Source organism: Geotrypetes seraphini, chromosome 1 (assembly GCF_902459505.1).
Source record: "Geotrypetes seraphini chromosome 1, aGeoSer1.1, whole genome shotgun sequence".
In the NCBI taxonomy this organism is placed as follows: Eukaryota; Metazoa; Chordata; class Amphibia; order Gymnophiona; family Dermophiidae; genus Geotrypetes; species Geotrypetes seraphini.
The window spans coordinates 468,408,497-468,435,729 of NC_047084.1; the positions used below are offsets into that span (position 1 = coordinate 468,408,497).

Sequence of the window (27,233 nt, forward strand, 5' to 3'; positions counted from 1 at the left end):
CCCCACAATATGTGCAGTCTGGTTACTTTATTTCCTTCTTCCATCCTCATTCACCCTCATTGGTTCTTCAATCAGGGGAGGGGATCTCCAAAAGTGAAATTTCTACAGTTTGAGCCAAAGTCTCCCAGCTCTAAAACCTCTTTCTTAAGGGAAATCCCCACGGGCTGTTTTTTTGGTGCGATTTACTGACAGTGGACTTCTTGGATTTTAACAATCTTTTTTTTCTCTAAAGCCTCCATCTGCCTTAAAACCCACTGATTTTACTTACAATAGATAGGGACGTACCCCTCAGGCCTTCCTACCCCTATATCATACCAGGTTTATGCTGTATTGCCAGCCGAGGAGTGTCGATGTCCTGCCTGCAGTGGAGCATGCGGGGAGAGGCGGGAGCCTTGGACTCAACCTCCTTTGAGTCCTCCAGGGGTGGTGATCTACAGGAGGCATGTCCCTTTCCATAGGGAGGAGACCCTTTCCATAGCTCTCCAAAGACAGCATATCCCAGATGGTTTAGGGTCTAGGAAGTGGGAATTTTTGAAGCTCTTGAAGATTTCATCCTTATGTGGGAGGTCAAGTGACGCAGATTTTAGGTCCTTTCAGGGGTCACAGCAGAGGTTCAACGGGGGCAGGAGACAGCAAGCCTCTTGCTTTTGTCCCTCCCTAACCTCCAAGAATGCACAATGATGCCAGGACACAGGCCAGATCCTCCTCAGATATCGGACAGGCTGTCAGCCTTTTGGTCGGTCTGGGCTCAGATAGGTTCAGATGTTAGGTCCTAGAAGTTGTTTGAGAAAGGTTACAAAATTGAGTTTTTGTGCCTCCCTTCCAAACCTCTTTGTAGATTCTCCAGCCAGCCAGCCTGAGAGAGCTCTCACAGTCCAGGTAACAGTACAAAGGCTATTGGATTTTCATGCCACAGAGCTGGTTTTGGATGAAGAATCAGATGCGGGCAGATACTCCATATACTTCATCGTGCAAAGAAAGGCTCAGATGACTGGAGGCCAATTCTGGGCCTTAAGTGCTGCACTGAAAGTGCCACATTTCCGCATGAAACCCTTTCGGTTGATCATAGCGGTAGTGGCGCCAGGGGAGTTTCTTGCATCCCACAGGAGGTACTTGTGGTTTCATGTGTTGGATCAGCATTTCCAGTTCTTGGCACTTCCCTTTAATCTTGCAATAGCACCTTGCATTTTTATCAAGGTGATAGTAGAAGTGCACTAGAGAGTTGCACGGGGACAGAAATCCCACCCATCCCCGCCCGTTCCCGCCAGGATCCTCTCCATCCCCAACCGTCCCCGCCAGGATCCTCTCCGTCTCCACCTATCCCCGTCAGGATCCTCTCCATCCCCACCCATCCCTGCAAGGTATAACCTCCATCCCCACCCGTCCCCATAAAAAGCAGCAATTATTTCTGACAGGATCATCAATTCCACAGTTTCTTTTGTGTTTGCGCTGCTGTTTTCCTTGTGGAATCTCCTTGGTGGAACCCTTTTTTTGTTTTCTGTTCAGGTAATTAATTTATAAACCCCCGCTTTTACTAAGGCTGACATGTCCATTATATTATATGGACGAACCCTGCTTCCAAAGCCTTCCATCCCCGTGGGAGTCCCGTTGGCTAGAGGGGGTCCCCGTGGGAGTCCCGTGGGTTAGGGGGGGATTCCTGCGGGACCCGCGGGATTCCCGTGATCCCCGTTCCCATGCAGGCCTCTACAGTGCACTTCCGCAAGGCAGGGATCTTGGTGCACTCATATTTGGACGATTGGCTAATTAGAGCCCTATCAAAGGAGAACTGTCAGTTTCAAGGATAGTCCAACTCATCTAGGACTTGGGATGGATATTCAGCTTCAATAAGAGCCAGCTGGAGCTGACTAAGCATTCTGTAGTATCTGGGAGGTTTGTTCGACATGACCTTGGGCCAGGTTTTTCTTCCAGATCCATGCAGACTGAAGCTTGAAGCTTTTGAAGCAAATTTTGGACCTGCTATAGAGCCGAATCCCAAGGCATGGCATTATATGCAGGTCCTGGTGTTGATGGCAGCAGCCATAGAGGAGGTCCCTTGGGCAAGAATCCATATGAAACCTCTCTAAGACTCTCTTTTCTCTCAATGGTCTCCTCATAAGGCAACTGCTTCCCTGGTTACCAGAAGGGAAGAGCAGTATATGGTGGTGGTTACAGATGGCTGCCCTCTGAAGGGACATACCTCTCTGACTTTCCTCCTGTGAAATTCTAAAGACTGATGCCAGCCTTTATGGTTGGGGGGTGGGGTAATTGTAATGGACACCCAATTCAGGGTCGTTGGATACTGGTTCAGAAAAATTGGTCCATAAAGTGACTAGAACTTAAAGCCCTTTGAGTAGCGCTTTAGGCACTGGAGAAGTCTCTGGAAGGCAAGGCAGTCAGAGTATTCTTGGACAATGCAACAGGCAAATAGGCACCAGAAGCACACCATTATACCTAGACGCTCAACTCCTCTTTTGGTGGTTAGAAGCTCATTTGCAGGCTCTCTCAGTTGCCCACATAGCAGGAGTGGAAATGTGTAGGGTGACTTTTTGAGTTGGCAGACTCAACCCAGGAAAATGATCTCTGTTCCCACCAAAATATCTCTCCTATGTAATTCTTTATATTATTCTTTTAGAAGAAACAGCGATGAGAGAGGCATTTGGAATCAGAAAACGTGGGAAGAAACAATGAAAGTAAATGAAAGATCCTTATTGCTGAAGGTCACAGAAATGTGTAAGCAATGGAACCCCTTACATCTTGGTGGGGGAGAGTTCAAACAGTTAAGATGATGATTTTGCCTGTGGTTTGCTACCATATGGGTATGTTGCCAGTTTTCTTTCAGGGGCCCTTTTATAAGAAATTAAATAGTATTCTTACCAAATTTATTTGGCTGGGTAAAACTGCTCAAATTGCTTTAGTATCATTATAAAAACCAATTGCGGCGGGTGGGGTAAATTTTCCCAACTTTTTATAGGTATTGTCAAGCCCATATCATGTGTCAGGGTATGTACTGGATCCTCCCCGAGCTCATGGAAAATCTCCCAGATTGGTTATACTTAGAATGACAATTGATGTCCCCATTGCGACTGTTCCATGTGTTGAGTATCAAATTACCAAGTTATGTAAAGGACAATAGTATTCTAATTGACACCTGGAAAACCTTGAAATTTATTAACAAATTAACAGATACTTCAGCAGAGAAATCCACATATCAGTCCATATGGTTAAACACCAAGATTCAAATTGGCAAGTCTGGGATCTTCTGGAAGCAATGGATGCAAGCAGGGTTTCGAAGCAGGGTTTTCAAACTTTTCTTCAGGGTCGAGGGAAACATTTGAGGGAGAATCCTGAGTTAGCTCTCTGAAATGTTTCCCTTGACCCTGAAGAAAAGTTTCACTATGAAACATGCATGTCGGGAGAGGTGAATAGAGGATGTGATCACTATAAGCTAAGTGACGTTCCTTTAATTTTATTATATAGAAAAATCTCAACAAAAATAATATATGAAAAATTAGAAAATGAATCCTATATGAATGATTGATAAAGGCTGGACCGATGAAGAGTATATAGCACCGGGAGCGTTGTACACGGTGGCGATCTGAAGGTCCATACAATAAGAGAACAATATCTATGAGTTGTCCCTGATGTGATATTAATAAGACTAAACAGTACATGATTTGATTGATTGTGGAACAGCAGTTTCTATATTTTACGGCATTGTCATTTAGACATTGGGACACTGGTTCATCTGTTGTTCTATTGTCCTTTGATACTTAGCTTTTGGAGGTCAATATGGAGTAGAATTAATAACATTTTGGAATCATCAATTCCTCTAACATATGAGGCTGTCATTTGTGATACAATATTATATGTTAAGCCCTCTATAGATCAATATAGAGGACGTCTTTTCCTTATAATGACTGGGATAGCCATCCAGATGATCACCCGAAACTGGAAGAACTGTGATCGTTTAAATTTTTCGTTCTGGTGGGCAAGTCTTTGCTCTAGTTATAGATGTGAAAAGATGAACGCTGAGAATTTGGGACATGGTAATATATCTAAATTGATATGGGGCCCATTGACATCGTATGTTACCTCATTATAATCGATTATTGAAGGTGAGTCAGTTTTTGTTATTGTGGTACATATCCAGGGAAGGGTGGGAGAGGGGGAGGGGGGGGTTATTTCTATTATAAATTGATTTTAAATATTTACACATGGGGTGGGTGGGAAGATATCAGTATTTTGAATGAGGTAAAGTTTTTGCGGTAATATATGTTTTTGTGTTTTATTGAATAATCAATGGGTGGGTGGGGGGAAAATGGTTGATTGTGAATATGTGTAAGTTGAATGTGCTTTTATTCTATAAGTATTTGTTACATTTGATGTAATGCACTATTAAAGTTTTGAAAATTAATAAAGTTTATAAAAAAAAAGACTGCACCCAACCAGCCAGCCACCCCCTGTCAGACTCTGCACTCAGCCAGTCGGCCACCTTCCCCAGACTCTGCACCTAGCCAGTTAACCCCCTGTCAGGTTCTGCTCCCTCCCCACATCTGTCCATCCATCAGATTGCACCCCCCTCTCCCTCCTCACTCATTCGCTCGCTCGCTGTGCACCCTTCCCCATCATTCTGCCTCCTTTGGCCTGGTCGCAGCTGGTTTCTTCTGCCGTTGAGCGGTAATGAGGGGGAGTGTGCTTTGGCGCTCCTGCTTGATGCTCAGTAACTTCTTTGACTGGCTCCCGTGAATTCTCGCGAATCATGAGAATTCACGGGAGCCAGCCAAAGAAACTGCTGAGAGCCGAACAGGAGTGCCAAAGCATGCTCCCATTCATTGCCACTCAGTGGCAGAAGAATTTTGCCACGATCGACTGGGTGAGCAGCGGAGCAGAAGCTGGCAAGCTCACTCCTGCCTGCTGCACCTCACTCCTGCCTGCTGCACCTCTGGACTACCAGAGATTAAGTGGCAATTTAAAAGTGGCAATTTTGGGGAGGCCCCAGCCCCTGTGCCCCACATTCCGAAGCCTATGATCCAGATAACTGACTTGACATCACCACTATTCAGATAATCAGAATACCCCAGCATTATCTACATGGCACCCAATGATCATGAATGATTTTCACTATCACCCTCTGAATAGTTCCACTGGAAATAACCAGATAGACCCAGCCTGAGGCCCTTATCTGGCTAGCAGGTTCTGCTGTCTGGCTAGGTGCTTCTAAATTTTGATCAACCTGTCTGTTGGGTCTGACCATGGCTCATGATGCGACTATTGTGGTTGATGTCCATGTTTAGGAATTCCTGATCACAGTAGGACAATATTGTAACAATGGTTGATGTTCCACTTTGAGAATAACTGACCATGGTGTGACTGTATGGTAACTAGGTTTGCTAGACATGTTTGGGAATTGTTGATCAGACTTCTGCAGTTAAATTTCTCCTGAGGAAAAATGAGGTACACTGTAGTTTTGTTTTAATTATTCCCAATTAGCTTATTTCATCCTTAGTAATTTACAAGTTTTTCCCAGTTGCTCACAGAAACTGTCAATAGAACCAGAGCTTTAAAACTATAGATACCCTCTTCTTTCCTTCACCTCAGATTCCTTCTGCAGCATGACAGTGGCAGGAAGGACAGACACATCTCATCCGAACTTGAATACGGTAAAAGCACTTCTCTCTTATATAAAAATGCCACATTAAAATTGCATGTAGAGAAACCAGCTTGTGCTTCTTCTAGCTAAAGGAATAAGTAGTTTTTTTTACTGGAGGTCATAATAACAATTTTTATAACGTTCTCATAAAAAAGTAATCTAAAATATTTTCTAGTCAGATACTAAATATTACATATCACATACAGTATTTTGTAATGATACACCAAATATTCTACCTTATGAATATTACAATGACACTGTACTGTATATTATATATGATGTTCAGGAGCTGTATATGAATAAGATCCATCACTAACCTGCAATAGATTAGGTAAGGGCTAGCTGTCTGATGATAGATTGAAAATTGACCCTCATCAGTCAGCTTTATGTGATTTTACTCAGTAGTACATTGAGATACAAATGTTGAAAATCTGGGTCAAGACTTAGATACATAAATAAAGGAGCTACATTCCTAAATCATCTGTATGCACTGATGTGGATTTTCAGCCATCTAAAAATACTCATGCGCAACATGCATAATTCTGTCCACATGAAAAAAGTACTCCAGAAGGCATTTCAGAGGCATCTTTTGAATTTACAATGAGGGGCATTTTTGAAATGATGTCTAGACCAGCGTTTAGATGCTTTGAGGAAATAACACAAAAATTTAGTGGCAAACATAAACCATTTTCAAAACAAGAAAACATCTTTCTGTTTCGGAATTAGCCATTTGCCAGATGTGTTCAGTATGTCTCTCTGAACCATTTATTGAAAAAAAAAAAACAACCCAACAAAAAACCAACAACCCCACATCCAAAAGAAAAATGCACACAGTAAGCCATTTGGATGTTAGAGAGGCTAGCAATAGGCACTGCAGTGAACTTCACATAAAATGTCCCAGGTACACATCTCACCATAATCCCTTATACTGTATGGTGAGCCCTCCAAAACCTATCTAAAGCCTAATGGACACAACTGTTTGCCACACCAATAGCTCTAATGTTTGCAAATGTCACCTATATGTAGGTACAGCGGAATTATGATGAGGTTTGGAAGACTCACATATTCCAACCTAAGTGTAGTAGGTAGAGTGGGATATGGACCTGGGTCCCCATCTCTTTAGTTTGCTATACCATTCACCTGGAACCTTCTTGCTGGTCTAATAGGATTGGCCTTATCATCTGAAAATGTCATACAGGTAGGTATGTACGATATCATTTACATCTTTGGGGAGTGGGAGGGGGGGGTCAGTGACTAGTGGGGGGACTTTTTTTTTTGGGGGGGGAGGGGAGGTGATGCTTACAACCCTCCAGTAGTCTTCTGGGTCCTTCAGTAGACCTTCAGTAGTCAATTTGGGTCCTTTTTGGCATGTATTCATTGCTAAATAGGTCTAGTCCCAAACTTCCACATTGTACCTTGGACATATTCTAAAATGTTCAATTATTGCAGAAAAATATCCAAATCATAAGCCCGCACTAGTTCTGCCCAAATCATGCCTCTAACATGCACCTTTGAGATTTAGATGCACTGCTTATGAACAGCAAAGAAATCAAAAATGCTAAAATTGGAAAGGTTTGGCAAGAAAAATATACATCTGTCCTTTTATGCCACTCTTTAGATGTTTTTATTTTTATGAAAATGAGCCTGAAAAGAAATTTACCCCCTCTTTTACAAAGCCACGCTAGTGACTGATGTGTATCAAAACCTCAAAGCCCTTTAAGTCCCTATGGGCTTTGGGGCAATTACCAAAGCGGTAGCTGCTAGAATGACTTTGTGAAAAGGGAGGTGGGGGAGGGTCGTTTGTAAGGGTTCTACATGTAAGTAGTAAACCAGCTTTGCTGATAACTTTTATGTCCCTTCTGTTTCAAATGAAGTTAGAAATCAATTTTTAGTCACATACTTTATTTTTGAAAATCAGGTTTTTAAAAAAAAATTCTTTATTGATTTTTAATCAAAAACAGTGTCACACAAATGAAAGAACAGTAGGTGTTACATGCATTACACTAATATACATATAGGTAGCATAGATATCATTCAATAATTTCAGTTTCTTACATTTAATAACAGTACAATATATCCTAATCTATAATACAAATGAAGAATAAAGTTACCCAAATGACGCTATCAATATTTACTCTCCACCTTCCAACCTCCCCCCCCCCCCCGAAGTGTAAAGGTAAATGAACTAAAGGAAAGATATGATAAATATACATTATTATATTTTTACAAAATTAGTCAATGGGCTCCAAAAAAAATCAGTTTTTATGAGGGTGGGTAAACTCTATAACTTTGTAGTTTGGCATACAACTGAAAATTTATCTCTCATCCACATCCATGCTCTATGTACTAAGGCAGTGTTTCTGAACATGCTGTATGCATACCCTTAGGGGTGCGCAGCAGTGGCCACCACTGAGGATATTGTCTCACACCCACTGAAGCCACCACCAGGGATCCCTCCTTCCTGCCCTCCACCCTATGTTGAAGTTGTTGCTAGGGATCCCTCCTTCCTGCCTATCCCCCTCCACCGAAGCTGACCCAGAGGGCTTCTCTCCTATGTTAGAACTGATGACAGAGGAAAACCTTCAGGGTCAGTGGGGGTGGGGGTCCCAGTTACCTACGTCTGCCTTCAGTGGCACTCATTGCAGGGATGCGCAGTGGTTCACACACTGTACGTAGCTAACCCAGAAACCTTCACTCCGACATCAGAGCATGTGAATCGCTGCTTGCACATCCATGCAACGAACGTGCCACTGAAGGCAGAAGGAATGAGTGTGGCTCGAACAGGTAAGGGAGAGAGGGGACATGATCTAGGAAAAAGGAAGGGAAGAGGAGTGCATTAGAACATGGGTGGGGCACAATTTTGGGACATAGGCTGGAAGGCAGGGAAGGGGGCACAAACTCGGGACACAGAATGAAGGGAGGGAGGAAGGGGGCACTAACTTGGGACATAGGGAGGGAATAGAAAGGGAGAATTGTTGGGCATGAATGTATGAGTGAGAGGGAAAGAGATGGTGCACATGGAGAAAGGAAGAAAGAGGGAAATTTGGCTTAGAGAAAGAGAGAGAGAGAGAAAGGAGTGAGGTAGTAATCTTCTTTATTCATTACCCTGAACACTCACGTTCTATCCTGCTAAACTTTCTTACAGCTTCCTTCAAACCTTGCCCCCGGAAACCAAAGTGGACCTTCTGAGTTCCTCCTCCTTGGATTCTCTGGCTTTCATCATCAACAACTGGTACTCTTCACATTTTTCTTGGTCATGTATACCATGGCTCTTGTGGGCAATCTTTCTATTGTCACTACAATCTGGCTGGATCCAAGGCTGCAAAGCCCCATGTACTTCTTCCTGGGGAACCTTTCCCTTATTGATGCCTGCTTCACCTCTGTGACCATGCCCAAACTGCTGTCCACCCTTCTGACTGGCGATACTTCCATCTCCTTCTGTGGATGTTTCTGCCAGATGTTCTTTTTTGACTTGCTGGGTGTAAACGAAGCCTTCTTGTTGACCATCATGGCCTATGACCGTTATGTGGCCATATGTGTTCCACTGCGCTATACAGCACTGGTAAGTCAAAGGATATGTGCTGTTCTGGTGGCAACTTCATGTAGTGCATCTGTCCTGCATTCACTGCTGCATACAGTGACTATTTCCCATCTGTCCTACTGTGGGAGACAGCATATTCACCACTTCTTTTGTGATGCGACAGCACTTTTAAAGATCTCCTGCTCAGACACATCTGCCAGTGAACTTGTTATCTTCATAGAGGGGTCTTTGTTGGTTATGGGCCCTTTCCTCTTCATCCTTTCCTCCTATGTTGCCATTCTTACTGTCATTTTAAAGATCCACTCTGCTGAGGGGAGAAAAAAGGCTTTCTCTACCTGCTCTTCTCATCTCATTGTAGTTACCTTGTTCTATGGAACCGTAATATTTATTTACATACGGCCTTCATCAAGCTACTCTGACAACTATGATAAAATTGTAAGTGTTATGTATTCTGTTGTCACCCCTATGCTAAACCCATTTATCTACAGCTTGAGAAACACAGAGGTGAAAGAAGCACTAAGGAAGGTGATATTAGAAAAGATGTTTTCACAGAGAAGAAGAGTATGGGGAGAGTGTGGCACAGTGGTTAAAGCTACAGCCTCAGCACTCTGAAGTTGTGGGTTCAAACCCATATTGCTCTTCTGACCCTGGGCAAGTCACTTAATCCAAAGAAAACCCATATACAGAGATGAGAAAGGAAATCAAATTCTATATCCTATAACTTTCTCACTGTTATACTCAAAATTAAACTTTTCCACAATTGCATTGAAAGTTTCATTTGCATCAAAGCTCATTAAATTTGATGAATGAGGGGAGAGCCTCAGATCCCCGTGCGTGACTGTTAGTGACTACCGCACTGGAAAGGGAAAAGTTCTTCACTGGCTCTTGATCCCCCTCCTACCCACAGGATGTAACTTCAAGTTTTTTAAAAAAAAATATATCTAAACTACTTAGCTGTAGGTGGAGTAGTTGATGTATTATTTAAATGTCATTGTGCCCTGCCAGTCCTCGCTGATGGACGTCAAGCTAGCTGCCATTTCGCCCACAAGCTGCGTCAGGGCTCCGGACCAATGTCTGGAAAAAAATAATAAAAAAGTGGCAGAGATCCTATCTAAGTGCTGAAACACATTTCAATGTTGTTGTAGCTTACAGCAGCGTTCTGATTCATACGATTACTGGGACTGAGACCACCCCAGGTGAAACTGCTGACTCTTAAATCACATCTGACGTCAATGCGTTTTGCACGTTCACAGCTGATGATTACATGCAGAGCCTCACTCTCATGAACGAGTGAACCTCTGAAATGTAGTTCAGATGAGAATTTTAAATTTTCTTTCAAGTATTTCTTAAAAGTTTCAATTGGTGTAACAAAACAAGTTTAGGAAAATTCAATATACGCAAGTTAAGACGCCTATTATAGTTTTCCAATTGTTCAATTTTCCTTTGTAGAAAAAGCCTGTCTTTTACCACAGTTGATCAGACTTTTTGTAATTAGTGTAGCTGGGTTTAAAAAAGATTTAGACAAGTTCCTGGAGGAAAAATTCATAGTCTGCTACTGAGACAGACACAGGGGAAGCCACTGCTTGCCTTGGGATTGGTAGCATGGAATGTTGCTACTATTTGAGTTTCTGCCAGATACTTGTGGAAATAGGCTACTAGATTAGATGGACCATTGGTCTGATCAAGATGTAAATAGTACATCACAAATTATACAGAAGATCAATAAATTTCCCTCAAAATCTTCCCAAATCTCAACCCTCCCCTCACAACTATCTACATGTCTGCCCCATATGCCTTATGATGAAGACCACCAACCATTTTAGTAGCCTTCCTCTAGACTGACTCCATCCTGTTTATATCTTTTTGAAGGTGCGCCCTCCAGCATTCTACATAATATTCTAAATGAGGTCTCACCAGAATTTTATACATGGGCATCAATACTTCCTTTTTCCTACTGGTCATACCTCTATGCACCCAAGCAGCCTTCTAGCTTTTGCGATGTCTTTTCAACCTGTTTGGCCACTTTAAGATCATCATATACTATCACATCCAAGTTCCGCTCCTCTTTTGTGCACAAAAGTTTTTCAGCTCATAAACTGTACCATTCCCTTGGGTTTTTGCAGCCCAAATGCATGACCTTGCATCTTAGCATTAAAGCTTAGCTGCCAAATTTCAGACCATTCTTCAGGCTTTGCTAGATCCTTCCTCATATTAATCACATTTTCACAGATAGCAATATCAGATAGGCAAATTGAGATTCAAGCTTGAATGTCTGTAGAGATTTCAGGTGTAGAGAGGTATATCTGTGTGTCATCAGCAAAGAAGGGATACTGAAAGCCATGGGAGGTGATTAGAGCACCAAGGGAAGAAATATAGATGAAAAAAAAGAAGCAATCCCAGGACAGACCCATGAGATATTCTGACCAACAAAAGGATTGAATCTGAGGAGGATCCACCAGAGCATACACTAAAAGTGTGATGGGAAAGGTTGGAAGAAAACCATGAGATAACAGAGCCTTGAAACTCTAGTGAGGATAGGGTATTGATGAGTGGGAGTGATCTACCATGTCAAAAGCCACAGATAGATTACGGAAGATGAGGATGGAGTACAAGCCCTTGGATTTGGTCAAGAGCAGGTCATTGGAGACTTTAGTAAGGACAGTTTATGTGGAATGAAGAGGGCAAAAGCTCAATTGAAGGGGGTCAAGGATAGCTTGAGATGAGAAAAAGTCAAAACAACAACAGTGAACAACATGTTCAAGTATCTTGGATAAGAAGGGGGAGATGGGGCAATAGTTAGAAGGGCAGGCAGGGTCCAGTAAGGTTTTTTGAGGAGCAGGATGATGGCATGTTTAAAGGCATTGGGCACAGTCACAGTGGAAAGTGATAGATTGAGGATATGACAGAGGAAACGACAGTAGGGAAGATAATGATAAGTGTAAAGGGTGGGAATGGGATCAGAGGAACAAGTGGTGAGTTGGAGGAGGAAAGAAAGTGTGCAGTTTCCTCCTCAGTGATTTCTGGAAAGGAAGAGAGAGCAGTGAGGACCAAGTGGGGAAGGGGGAGGGGTGGTAGTGCTTAATAGAGCAGGTTGGGGGAGGTGGCTCGGTTGAGAACTCAAGGTTGATTTTGTGGACCTTGTCATAGAAGTAGTCAGCCATAGTCTGAGGGAGAGTGATATTTAAAAGGGACATAATTCAATCTGCAGTCCAAAAAATCTCTATTATGCAATAAATCAAAAAGTCTGCAAAGATCACAAATTATTCAATCTTAACTCCTAAAAGCAAAAACTTATCTTCAGACACAATAACATCTTCTTTAGCAATCTGACCCAACAAAGGTCCTCATTTTGAAGAAGAGCTGTTGCTTCAGGGCTACATTGTACTCGATTTCCCTTCAGGAAACACTGTGCTTAAGATGGTACATGCTACAGTTTATACAAACTTTCATCTAATCAAAATCAGTCCCAAATGTCAAAGAACCAAATCAGATTATGATATTTCAGTTTGATATTAAGGATTCCTATTGAAATATTGATTGAGACTTCCTTGCAACTTCACACGCCAAGTATAGCAGTCCTTCTTTCCTGAGGAAGGAACCCCCCCCCCTATAGCCACAACCACCCACCATGTAGCAACCTTGCCATGAGGCCAACCCTCCAGGCAACAAACACACTTTGAGTTGTTACTGGCACACCTCCCACCTCTCAATCCTCACTCCAGCTTTAGTGGAGGTCCCTGGAGTCTAGTGGGATGGGAGCAATGCTCACACACTCCCTCTGCAACAATCCTAGCTTTCAATATGGCTACCAAGAGCATACAGTATTACAGCTCATGAAAGTTACTTCTATTCTTCAAAGATATGTGAAACTATATATTTATTTGAGAATAGTTATCGATGAAATTTGAATAGTAAATATAAAAGTTTAAGTTTAGTGAGACTGTGATGATTGGATACTTAAATCCCAGCTGGCAAAGAAGTTATTGAGCCGACACAGATGGTATCACTGAGGTCTCTGAAGGAGCTCAGAACGGGTTACAAGTTTACATACATATAAAAGTGTATTGTATGGAGATTATTGGGATAGTATGATCTATTAAAATTTGGCCACCGTTAGGCCTAGTCACCACATATATAAATATATACCTTGTTCTTTATAGACCCTAACCACAAGGTGGAGGGTGTCCCTTATTGTGTAATCATAGGAGTCAGTTTGACTCAAAAGCACAGCTAGGATCTGGATGTCTATACTCCCTAGCCAGGAGAGAGTGGAGATGTCCCTCATTGTGTGGCTCTCAGAAATTGGATCTCTATATACTCTATAACATGCAGACGTGGTGCACTCATAAATGTTTTCAAAGAAGCAGAGATACTGTAAGTTGTTTTTTGAGACTCTTTCCATCAACCCTGTTGTACATAAACAGAAACCTTGTGTATCATTTGCCAAATACTTCTCCAATCAACTACATATGATTCTAGGTGTAAGTCTTGAATTTACTTCTATATGAAACCTTGTGGGATATTGTGACCATAGTTTATGGCCAAAATATTTATTTATTTGGTTTTATATCCCGTCCTTCCAGGAGAGCTCAGAACGGGTTACAAGTTTACATACATATAAAAGTGTATTTATACAAAGTAATGACAAATATTACATGGCAGGACATTGCCTGCCAAATATGCCCATAAATATCTATTACTCAAATATTGCTCCACAGCATTCAGGGCCTTAAAGCACGCTTAAGTTGACAATAAATATATTTTAAGTTCTCTAGTAAATTCATATTGTGAAGTTACTTTAGGGTTTAAATCTATTAGTATTCTATAACTGCCCCACCCACATCAGTCCCTTATATTCTTGAACGTAGGTGAGAGAGGGAAAACTACCTTCCCCAATATTCTCTAAAGTCCTATAACTGTCCTACCAGCCCCTGTCCCCTTTTAAGCTATTCCCTAATTTCAGGACCTAAAGCACAAGGTAACACGTGTATCTTTAAACATAGGTGAGAGAGAGATTTCCTCCCCCAATATTCTCACTAATCAGTGTGCCTGCTGCCTGCCTGCTGTGAAGTGACTGGAAGGGGTAACAGAACCCCAAATTCTACTACTGCTGCCTGTGCATCACCTGGCAATGTGGCGAGAATAACGGCAGATCAGTTACTATTCTTTTCCCATAGTTCTATTTAGCAACAAATAGAACCCCAAATAAGCCTCCAAAACAACTAATGTTAAAATAAAATACACAAAATCAAACTCGTGGAATATAAATCTAATGTTTGGAAGATCACTGATATAAATAACCGATCCCCTCCCTATATCATTTTAAACAGATTCACAAAGCAAACCGGATTGTGTACCGATCGGTTTGCGACCCCTTTACGATCAAATTTCCCTCCGGCCCCATTCACTAACCTCTCCAGCGATCCGCTTCAAATCCGTGCATGCAAATGAGGAGAAATGCATGCAAAGTAGGCAGGGACGCGATTCACAACACACATTTCACGATCCGACTGGGCTGGCCGATCAGCTCCAGAAGCGACTGCTGGGGACCAGTCACAGACCTTCTTTTCCCACTCTCCAGCATCGCCCTGCTCTCTGCTGCCCCGATATCACTGCTTCAGGAGCTGCAGAAGCCCTGGGGCTTGGGACGGACTAGAGACTCGTGAATAAAAGATGCCACAGTGCATGGCCAGCAGCAAAAGAACCAGATCACAGCTCTGGTTCTAGTTGAACTGGAAGTCCAAAAAGAAACTGCTAAGCCCAGAAAAGGGAACCTGGAAAATAGAGATCACAACAGAGAAACTCCAAATTTCTCTCGCCGCCCAGACTGTTCGCGGGCTGCCTTCCTTGCAGTGCAAGTTTGCGGGTTTAAAGCGGGGCTGCACGCAGCAGTGCAGCCACACTTTAAACCCACGGGCTCGCACTGCAGGGAAGGTGGCAGAGAGCAGGAGAGTCTGGGCGGCAAGATTGGCTGGAAGGGGAGAGCAGGAGAGCCAGCCCATGCGAAGGAAAAAGAAAAAAGTCGCGGCTGGGCGGGCATGCGCAGATCAGATGGGGGTGTTCCTCTGATTGCCCCCATCTGCATATTTTAGCTTCCAGAATTTGTCGGACCTGCCCGGATCAGGCCCGATAGGGCAGGTTGATGAATCTAGCCTTTAATACATTATATGTAAACTAACTTCGGAAGTGCTCAGAACCCGCAGGTAGAGAAGCCGCAAACGGGGACACGCCTCAAAATGCAAACCCCCCCTTGATCTATCACTGCACTTCCTCCTACACTGCAAATCTGTTTAATTAATCTTATTATATTATTTTATTGTGATTTTATTCTTTAATATAAAGTGCTTAGTGCTTGAAATTCATGCTTAAGGTTTCAGTCATTTCATATAAACCCTAAAAAACTCCATAGCCTAGTAAAGTCAATGAAGCTGACTGTGATAGTGCTGTCAGGCTCTGACTCGTTTCGCCCTCGCGGGCTGTCTCAGAGAACCCACCACTTCTTGTGACAACCAAGAAGACTACTTCTTCTCCTTCTGTTCTTCAGTGCTGCATTTCCTGTTCCTGTGGACTTTTTTTAGGGTTCATATGAAATGATTGAAACCTTAAGCATGAATTTCAAGCACTAAGCACTTTATAAAAAAGAAGAAAATCACAATAAAATAATATAATAAGATTAATTAAATAGATTTTCAGTGTAGGAGAAAGTGCAGTGATAGACTAAGTTTAAGATGATACAGGGAGGGGATCGGTTATTTATAAAATAAAATACACAATAGTTAGTACAAACAGTAACACACAAATTAAAACTCATAAGAAAATCTACCTCACACCATAACATGGAAAGAATATAACCATAGTTCTGGTCCACAAAATCTGTACACATTCTAGAATTAATATAAAATTAGCGTACTAATAGAGGTAAAAGAGTGATACCGTATTTTCACATAGATAACGCGCACCCGTGTAAAACGCGCACACGGGTATAGCGCGCAAAAAACACACATTTATGTACAGAGATTTTTATATACCGCGCACACCCGTATACCGCGCATGCTGCCCGACTCTCCCGTTGCCGCCTGACTCTCCTTTCGCCCGCCCCGACTCTCCTCTGGCCACCCCGACTCTCCTTTCGCCCGCCCGACTCTCCTCTCCCCCTTCACCCCCCCAGGACCGCTCGCACCCCCACCCCGAAGGACCGCTCGCACGCACTCCCACCCGCACCCCCACCCTGAAGGACCGCTCGCACCCCCACAGCCTCCTGACCCCCCCATCATGTAGAAGCTCCTACCGGTGTCCTGCTGCTTCCTCTTAGCGGTCCCGACTCCCCGACACGATCGGGGCAAGAGGGAGCTCAAGCCCTCTTGCCCCAGCCAACCGCGGCACCCCCGACACGATCGGGGCAAGAGGGAGCTCAAGCCCTCTTGCCCCAGCCAACCGCGGCACCCCCGACACGATCGGGGCAAGAGGGAGCTCAAGCCCTCTTGCCCCAGCCAACCGCGGCACCCCCGACACGATCGGGGCAAGAGGGAGCTCAAGCCCTCTTGCCCCCCCGACTCCCCAACTCCCCGACAATATCGGGCCAGGAGGGAGCCCAAGTCCTCCTGGCTCTTGCGAACCCCCCCCCCCCCCCCGCTAGTTGTTCGGGCCAGAAGGGAGCCCAAACCCTCCTGGCCACGGCGACCCCCTAACCCCACCCCGCACTACATTACGGGCAGGAGGGATCCCAGGCCCTCCTGCCCTCGACGCAAACCCCCCTCCCCCCAACGACCGCCCCCCCCCAAGAACCGCCGACCGCCCCCCCCAGCCGACCCGCGACCCCCCTGGCCGACCCCCCCGACCCCCCCACCCCCCTTCCCCGTACCTTTGGTAGTTGGCCGGACAGACGGGAGCCAAACCCGCCTGTCCGGCAGGCAGCCAACGAAGGAATGAGGCCGGATTGGCCCATCCGTCCTAAAGCTCCGCCTACTGGTGGGGCCTAAGGCGCGTGGGCCAATCAGAATAGGCCCTGGAGCCTTAGGTCCCACCTGGGGGCGCGGCCTGAGGCACATGGTCGGGTTGGGCCCATGTGCCTCAGGCCGCGCCCCCAGGTAAGTATGCTTCCTGATGAAGCCCTTTTGGGGCGAAACGGGGCCCGTAGCATGAACTAAATGAATATATAGTGGAAAGTCGCTTCACGAGTGCTTTTTCCAGCATACCCGGCGCTTCAGTTTTCTTGGCGTCTTAGTGACTTCCTGAACACGCTGCACTTTTACAGCGTGATAGCTTCTTCAGATAAGTGCTGTTTTTTAGCCAGCTCATTGTGATATATTGTGGCAGCTTAAAGCATTTGCACTTTATCTAATGTGCAATATATTTTTTTCATTCAGGCATAAAGCACTTTATTCGAAGCACCTTTATTGAAGCACTTTCATCTATGCACTCAGCACTTTCTCTACATTCTACATTCATAAAAGAAGCAGATAAGTAATATTTTTTGCACTTTATAGTCTGTTTTAGTTATAAAGTTAGTTTCACTTTAATATTTGAAAAAGATAAAAAATCAAGATTATATTAAAATATTTATGATAAAAAATAAAAAATTTAAAGGAGGTTTTTGATCAATGAAAGACACCCACTTGCCACAGCAATATAGGGAGAAAACATATATGTTCCCTATGTGGCAAACATCTGAGATCTTTTCCTCCTGATAGGTAAAATTCCTTATATCAACTTGGAATAACAACACTCACCAGAAGATAACACAAGATGGCAGCATAACACAGCAGCATAAGGTATAAATTTGGATCATCTAGCAGGAAGCAGGGTTGTATTGTGCTCATACCCAACCAGGATTTTAAATATAGCCACAATTTTGGCAATTCTATCCTTGTGGGTAGCCAAAGAGTAGTTAAAGAATTATGGCTTTTTTTTTTTTTCTAGAAGAAACGGTCTTGAGCCAAGTAATCCCAAAAATACTTTAGTCAAGTTATTCCATGACATGTTAAAACGAATTAAGAGGGTGGGATAAGATGCTCATTTTCTTTTTGTTTGTAATAAATTTTAGGTCTTCTTTTACGAAGGCGCGCTAGCATTTTTAGCGCATGCACCAGATTAGCATGCACTAGCTGAAAAACTACCGCCTACTCAAGAGGAGGCAGTAGTGGCTAGCGCACATGGCATTTTAGCACACGCTATTCCACGCGTTAAGGCTGTAACTCGCCTTCGTAAAAGGAGTCCTTAGTGATTTCAATATGTTATACATAGCGAAGCGTACTCATATATAGAAATTGTAGAAAAGGAAGTCATGAGCTAATATTTATCATAGTTGTATGCCTCAATTTAAGGTTAAAAGATTAGTAGTATAAAAAAGAAGAAAATCAAGATGTGTGTGTATGGGGGGTGGGGGGTATTGATTTGGATAATTATAATAGGAAAAATATGATTTTGATGAGTACTGCTATCTGTTATTTCTTCTTTATTGTTAGCTATTATAATAGTGAATGGGTTGGGGATAATTTGGAAGGAAGGAAAGTGTTATTATTATTATATAGTGGTGTATATAACTGCTATGATGTATGATTTTGAAGCTTTGTATTTTGAAATACTTTAATAAAGAATATATATATATATATAAGATATTATGGCCTGGATTCTAAAAGTGATGAGTAATCAGCAGGCACCTGAAAAATTGATGCAGGTTGCATGTCACTTAGATTAGGGAAGGGGTAAAACACGGACCTGATGACCTCACGGATCTAAAACCGCACGTCCTTAAAAATCTGAGGTCTGTGTCCGTGCCGCTCGTAGTTTCTTTCTCTTACAGACCTCGATGAGATTTTAGCGCTGACGGATCCTAATACTTTTCCCTCCCTTTGCTGAGACGGATCCGTCAGCGCTAAAATCTCATCGAGGTCTGTAAGAGACAGAAACTACGAGCAGCACGGACACGGACCTCAGATTTTTAAGGTCATGCGGTTTTAGATCCGCGAGGTCTGTGAGGTCCGCGTTTTACCCTTTCCCCTTAGATTATGGCGCTGTGTTTTGAATCTCAGCCTGCATCGAAGGTAGGTGCCATTAGTGTAGGCCAGGGATTTAAAAGCCTACATTTCTGGTGCCTAGCTTAGTGGCACTGAATGTTAACCCCCCCCTCCCCACAATCGCACATCTTTTGATGCTCAGCGCTGCTAAGCATCTGCATAAATGCGATTCTGGTGCCATGTGTGGAGGCATCTTGTGGCACCTACTTTTTTTTCCTTTTAATTTGTTTTTAATTGATTTATAACGCTGAGGTCAATTAATTATGAGTTCTAATATTACATTAAGCTGGAATTCTGCCAAGAAACTGTCTGGAAAAAAATGAGTGGTTTTTAGGTTTCCTGGATTGTGATGCTCCAGTTTCTTGGAATTGTTTTATTATGATACAACCAGAGAAATAAACAGTTTGGATGTAAAAAGCCACAATATTAGTTAGATATTAAAACTAGATTTGTTAAAGGACCAGTGACGTGTACAAAGTGATACCCTTTTATCTATAGAGCGTCATTGGTGAGGCAATTTATACTTTGGCATTGAGGGCCTTTTTTCTCCAGTAAATGGTAACATAGTAAATGACGGCAGATAAAGACCCGAATGGTCCATCCAGTCTGCCCAACCATACATGATGCATAAATTATTTATTTAGTTTAAATGGTCCTTTTTCTTAGACATTTCTAGGCCAGAATCCAGAGCCCTGCCTGGTAGTGTGCTTAGCTTCCATCTACTGGAGTCTCCATCAAAGACTTTCTATTTTCTGAGACAATTCTTGTAAACTGCTTGATTAATAAGGGTACATATCTCTTTTACTTATAATTTTTATATTACGATATATTACAAAATAATTTATTAATAATTTAACATATATTAGATACTCCTGATGGCAAAACATGGCCTTATTAGGTTTTATCTTGGGTTCTATTATTTTTTTCACTTTTACCTTATATTTAAGAACAAAAGACCCTGGGCTAGTCACTTAGGGCTCCTTTTATCAAGGCACGCTACGGGGGTTAGCGCGTCGGACATTTCATCACGCTCTAACCCCCGTGGCAACCTAAAATCCTAATGCCTCGTCAATGGAGGCGTTAGGTACTAGCGCGGCAGGCGGTTTAACGCGCTGTATTCTGCGCGTTAAACCGCTACCGCGCCATTGTAAAAGGACCCCTTAATCACTCCCATAGCTCCAGGAACATTAGGTAGAGTGTGAGCCCACTGGGACTGATAGGGAAAAACGCTTGAGCACCTGAATGTAAACCACTTAGATTATAAGTGGTATATAAATACTAAAAATAAATAAATGAGATTTGCCATACTGGGACAGACCAAAGGACCATCAAGCCCAGTATCCTGTTTCCAACAGTGACCAACCCCAGTCACAAGTACATGGGATGATACCAAGAAGAAAAACAGATTTTATGTTGCTTATTGTAGAATTAAGCAGTGGTTTTCCCAAGCCATCTTCATAATGGCGTCTGAACTTCTTTTTTTCTAGAAAATTATTCAAACCTTCTTTAAACTCTGCTAAGCTAACTGCGTTCACCACATTCTCTGGCAATGAAGAGTTTTTCTATTTTTTTAGTTCAATATTTACATATTGAGTGAAGAAATATTGTCTCAGTTTTACTACTTAGTAGCTTCATTGCATGCCCTCTAGTCTTATTAAGTTTGGAAAGCGTAAACAAGCAATTCATATCTACTTGTTCCATTCCATTCAGGGCAGGATGCATAAAGTTCCAAAACCACAGTTATAAATACCATCGTGGGAGTGATTTTTCAGGAATGGATAATTCTCAGCATGAACAGCATGCAAATTATATGCATGCTATTCACGTGGATGAGCCATGGTAACAGGGGGAGAAACTGTGCCTGGCACCTGCTCAGAAGAGTAGTCACTAGACACAGCTTCTCCCCCAAATCCCTTCTGTCAAAATTTTCTTCTGCCCCGCTGCTCCTCTCCCTGCCAGCTCATCTGATCATTGTTACTATTGAAAAAAGTCACTTCATAGAAAATAATAAACATGAACTTTAATTCAATGTTTTTGATTTACATATCCCATAGAACTCTGCTCAGAGACATGAAGGCTGATCTCTCCGCCTCACCCACCAATCATTGCAGTGTTCAATGTAAATTCACTCCAGGTTATATACTTATTGATTGTTGTATTGCTAGCTATGCTGAAACTTCTATCAAAACTTTATAATGCAAAAATTGTTGACACTTAGCTTAAATAGATAACTGGTTTTGACGTGCCACGTTTCGGTACTGCGTCAGGGAACCAACAAACAGATACAGTTTTAACTGGAGGTGAAGTCTTACTACATATTACGCGCAGTTTGGACTTCCCATTCAATACTTGTTTCTTCTTATTGTTCATGTTTATGATTTTCTGTGAAGTGACTTTTTTTTAATAGTAACAGTTAATTCTTTGATCACTCAACAATAGCAATATAATAGTTGAGTTTGTTGCCCCTTCAGTGATTTTTGACTAAGCTCATCTGATCATGGCAAGGGATTTCCCAATCAGCTGAGCCAGCAGGACTCCCCAAAGCCTTTGCTATGGAAAAATTGCTAGAGCGGATTTGTAAAACAAGCCCTTTATTAGCTAATGGAACCACACTATCATCAGTATCCCTCTTGGGATGTTATTAATTTTATTCTAGAGCAACACACAGGGTTCAAGTTAGACCATAAATGCAACATTTAGGGTCCCTTTTACAAAGCTGTGGTAATGATTCTTTTGTGGCCAATGCACCAAAGCCCATAGGAATTGAATGGGCTTTGGTGCATTTGCTACAGCAGAATCGCTACCCTGGGGCCGCAGTCTTCCCTGAATGCATCTTGGCCATGCAGAACAGGAAGTTGTAATGCACAGGAAGTTGAGATGCATATGCATCACTTGTGGTGTCTGATTTAACATATTCTGTAAAATTGCAAACACTTGATAACAAAACATAATTTATTAATATCCCTTACAGATTAAATAATTGTAATTTCTGATAAACACTCGAGAGAACATGCTGTTCCATAGCTTTGTAAAAGAGGCCCTTATATTCTTGGTGATCCATTCCTATCTTCAAAAACTGAATTCCCTGTGATCAGCAATTCAGCATCTAATATCAGGCAATGACCTGTGGAAATTTCTGTGAGTAGCTCATCTCTTTTTGAGAAGTTTATAATTGATATGAACTCCCAGAAGAACTGATAAAATGTCTCAACAGCCTTTTGTGGCAAATGCATCTCTTGTGGTGTCTGATGTAACATATTCTGTAAAATTACAAACACTTGATAACAAAATATAATTTATGAATATGCCTCACAGATTAAGGTATTGTAATTACTGATAATGAACACACCAGAGAACATGTTTGGGGAGGTATGTTGAATTATAAAAGATGCATTCACTAGTATACCATACAGCTATTTCACCTTTCTTCTTGGAAGGTTGAGCACTGACACCAAAAAATCCTTTGATTCCACATCATCCCTCTATCCATATTTTTTTTGCTGTACATAAGCCAAATTCATTTTGCTTGAATTGTGATCCCCTGATTTCCATGGAAATTAGAAATATTCATTGATCGGAAGCACAGTACGATTGTCAGAATACCAGGTATAAGTCTTCCTTTTATAAAATTTTTATATTTTCCCTTTTTCTCTTATTCAATTGCATTCTTTTCAGGTGATGGACATGATAGAGATGTCCAAGTATTCAAAAGGATTTATTAATGTATGAGAACAACCATTTTTTAATTTAAAAAAATGTTTTACTATAAGAGACCAGGATGTATTGCCCAAAGGGGTTAAGCATACAGAAATAAATATTTCTTCTCAGAAAGGATGTGGATATATGGAACAGCTTTTTAGGTACTGCATATAGCAGAGATGAAACTACCAACAGAATTCAAGAAATCAAGATATAAAAGAGAATATTTAGGTAAAAAGATATGTGTAATTGAGATCAAGTAGATGTTGTGGTATTATCAGATTTAAACAGTCTGCTTTAGATGAACCTCATGGTCCTTAATTTTGGCATTTCTTATATTTTTTATTCATCTAAGGGGGATAGTTTTCTAAGTCATTTCTGTGGTTAAAACTGCATCTTGCCCATGTAAATAGACTTTCATAAAACTGCCTTCCATAACATAACATAAATTTTTATTTATATACCGTATTTGTCGGCGTATAAGACGACTGGGCGTATAAGACGACCCCCCAACTTTTACAGTTAAAATATAGAGTTTGTTATATACTCGCCGTATAAGACTACCCCTTCTTCCGCACACCTTCTGCACAACAAATAAAACTTAAAAGAACATCCGAATTTATTTCAACAATTTTAATTAATTCACTAAAGCTGAATAGAACAATAAACCCATGGGAGCTGCCATGCTATTTGTTTTCTAAACTGTTAACCAAACTGAAACTGTCAATGATAGAAGGAAGATAACACATAGAGGGAGAGAGCAAGTGCCGGGCAAGTCCCTAGCAAGTTTGCTGGCATGACAGTTTCCCTTTAAAAGCCTTCAAAAGCCTCCTGTTCGCCTCCGCAACTTCCTTAAGGGCTAGACTCCACACACGGCCGCATGTGCGAGAGACGTAGTAAAGAGAAAAGGGGTGGGGCCAGAGCGCCGCTGCTTCCCGCTGCACAGGATGAAGGAGCTGGCACCCTTGTCACACTGATGTCCCGCCATGGCCCCGCTGATGTCCCGGCAGGTTTACTAGTACCGTAAGCACCGTAAGGAGGTAAGGAAGGAGATGTTAGGGCATGTAAAGTAGAGAGTTGCGCGGGGACAGAAATCCCACCCGTCCCTGCCAAAGTCCCACCCATCCCCACCCGTCCCCGTGAGGAATCCCTCCGTCCCCACCCGTCCCCGCGAGGAATCCCCTCCATCCCCACCCGTCCCCGCGAGGAATCCCCTCCGTCCCCGCCCGTCCCTATAAACTTCAGAAATAGTTATTTCATTTAATTATGCTACTGAATTAAAGGCTCTGGTAGAAACCCATTTACAAATAAGCAAAAAGACTTTATTAATTTGAAAATATTAATTGGGAAGAATACATACTTTGTAAACGGGTTTCTACCAGAGCCTCTAATGTTTATAAATTTTTATCAACACAACTAATATACTACTTTATCCTGAAGCAAAAAAAAAAAAAAAAGAAATAGAATTCTTTTCCTACCTTTGTTGCCTGGTTTCTGCTTTCCTCATGTTCTCATTCAATTCCTTCCATCCACTATCTCTCTTCCTTCTGCATCTTCCATTTGCTCTGTTACTGTGCCTCTCCCTTTCTTCCCCCTTCCAAATTGGTCTGGCACCCATCTTCTTCTCTCTGCTCCCCCCATAGTCTGGCATCTGTCTTCTTCCCTGCCAGCGTCTTCTCCCTACTCTCTCTTCCTCATTTCCTTTGTGTCCTTCTCCCCCCCATCTTCCCCATGTCCTTTCAGCGTCCTTCTCCACCCCTTTGTCTTCCCCATGTGCTTTCAGACTCCTTCCCCCCCCGCCCTTCCCATGGCCTTTCAGCGTCCTTCTCCACCCCTTTGTATTCCCCCATGTGCTTTCAGCCTCCTTCTCCCTTCTCTGTCTTCAAGTGCTTTCAGAGTCTTCCCCCCCCCCTCCTGTCTTCACCATGGCCTTTCAGCGTCCTTCTCCCCCCCTCCTTCTCTACCGCCCCGGGTGCAGCACAGCCGGCCAGGTCCCCTTACTTTTGTGGCACTTCCCCGACCGACCGACAACAGCCCCGGTCCGACAAACCTCCCTGCCCTTAACCGCGAATCTAAATTACCTTCTTACAGCTGCTGTAAGAAGGTAATTTAGATTCGCGGCTACAGGGCAGGGAGGATTGTCGGACCCGGGCTGTTATCGGTCGGGGAAGTGCCACAAAAGTAAGGGAACCTGGCCGGCTGTGCTGCAACCGGGGCGGGGCGGGCCGCCCCTCTCCCTTGGTAGCCACTCGAACCGCGAGGCTACTCTCCTTCTCCTTATCTGCCCTGCCTGCAGCACAGAGCCGAACGGAAGTCTTCCCGACGTCAGCGCTGATGTCGGAGGGAGGGAGGGCTTTGTTTAAGCTTTGTTTAAGCCCTCCCTCCCCTCCGACGTCAGCGCTGACGTCGGGAAGACTTCCGTTCGGCTCTGTGCTGCAAGCAGAGAAGGTAGGGAGAAGAAGAGCCGCGTACATCCAGAAGACTGAGTACATCCAGCCCCGCAGGAGCCCCGCGACCCTCGGAGGCGTCCCCATGGGATCCCCATGACCCTAGGGGGCGTCCCCACGGGATCCCCGCGACCCTAGGGGCGTCCCTGTGCAGCTCTCTAATGTAAAGTAAGGGCATGTAAACAGTACCCGGCGTATAAGACGACCCCCGACTTTGGGGAGGATTTTAAGGTACTGAAAAGTCGTCTTATACGCTGGCAAATACGGTACTATACTACCCTGAAATTCACAGGGTTCTGTTCCAGGAACACCCGCAAATTTAAAAAAACCGCAAATGTGGTTTTGTGTTTGTTAAAAGGCAAGAGACGCAGGAGAGGGCAGCTGGGGTGCTGGCAAGTACAGAAAATCATTTGCGGTATGCTCCGACCGCCTCTTCCTGTTACTAAAGTCAGGCTATACCAATCAGGAGCTCCTTTGCCATGCAGCTCCTGATGGATGTAGCCTGACTTTAGTACAGGAAGAGGTGGTTGGAGCATACTGCGAATATCTGAGTCCGCAATTTGCAAACCGCGAATTCACAAGGGAACACTATACTGCAAAAGCCTTTTGGTTCTATCCGGTTTACAAAAGAGATCGGCTGACCATTGTCAGTGAGCTACACTAGATAAAACATTGGCATCAGCAAGTTAACATGTATGTGGGTAAGCTTACCATGTAGTGTCACTGAGGATAATTTTATAACAGATGTCCTAGACTTGGAGCTTATTGTGAAATATTTTGTATGTGTCTTTTATATGTGTATTAGGGGCATTTCTGAAATCCTTAGATGTCCAAAAAATGGCATATATTGGGCACCTGAGTGTCCTAGTCTCCAGAACGTCCAAGTGCTGATTTTCAAAACTGTCTTTATGGACGTCTTGTGAGTCATTCCATCCGCTATGCGTCCAAGACTAAAGTGGAGTGTGTTGGAGACATGTTCTGGGTGGGCTTTGGACGTCTTGTGGCAATAATCAAATGTTTCCTAAGATGTCTTACACAGAAATTAGATGCCCAAGGTTAGATATGTTTTAAAAGCATCTAAATGTCACACATGTATCCAAACTGACCAAAGGACCACTAGAGGGATTAAGTTATGACTCCCCAGTGGTCATTAAGCCCCTCCCAACCTCCCAATCTGAATGAAATAGTACATACCTGTCTCAAGAACAGCAGCTTCTGGTATGGGAGAGCCTAGTAGAGCATCACATAGGTGTCTTAGGTAGCCTGGTGAGTGGGCTAGTGAAAAACAAAAGGAATTGACCCCGAAATATCCACAAAGAAGAAAATCTAGAGAAAACCAAAAAAACTCTGTGGAGTGACGATGTTCCTAAATGCACTTTATTTGAAAGTGTCAAAGTTCCAAAGGTACACTGAAATCATCCACATAAGAGCCTTAAAGGACCTAGTCCGCTAGGGATACAGGACCCAACACAGTCTGCGTTTCGACAAAAAGTCTTCTTCAGGGGTCCCTGGGGGTCCTATAAAGGTGAGTACGTGGGAAACAATTGTGTGGTGAGCCGGAAGTGAGACACTGCTTGCATTTGCAATGGAAAGGGGGCTAGTGAGCAATAGATAGGTGGTCCCAGGCTCATAAGCCACTCTAACTATTACGTTTATGGTGAAAAGTGTGAGCCCACAAAATTCCTACTATACTGCCATATAGGTGCCACCTGCAGCCATAAGGGCTATAGGGGTGGTAGGTGGGTATAGTAAGCTAAAACAGAACTGATCATCTTCCCACCTAAACCCATCTCTATGCTTCCCTCGTTCTCCATCTCTGTGGACAACACTCTCATCATTCCTATTTTATCTGCTTGTAATCTTGGGGTCATTTTTGACTC

General features: G+C 43.1%; 1 protein-coding gene across 1 annotated transcript; it reads left to right on the top strand.

The window, feature by feature from the left end:
* The first annotated feature begins 1,901 nt into the window (after positions 1-1,901).
* Positions 1,902-22,936, top strand: LOC117368408 (olfactory receptor 1361-like). The gene is made up of 3 exons (XM_033962035.1): positions 1,902-2,057; positions 8,796-9,752; positions 22,883-22,936. Exons 1-3 carry the CDS (start codon positions 1,902-1,904, stop codon positions 22,934-22,936), a joined length of 1,167 nt encoding a protein of 388 aa, XP_033817926.1.
* Positions 22,937-27,233: the final 4,297 nt, after the last annotated feature.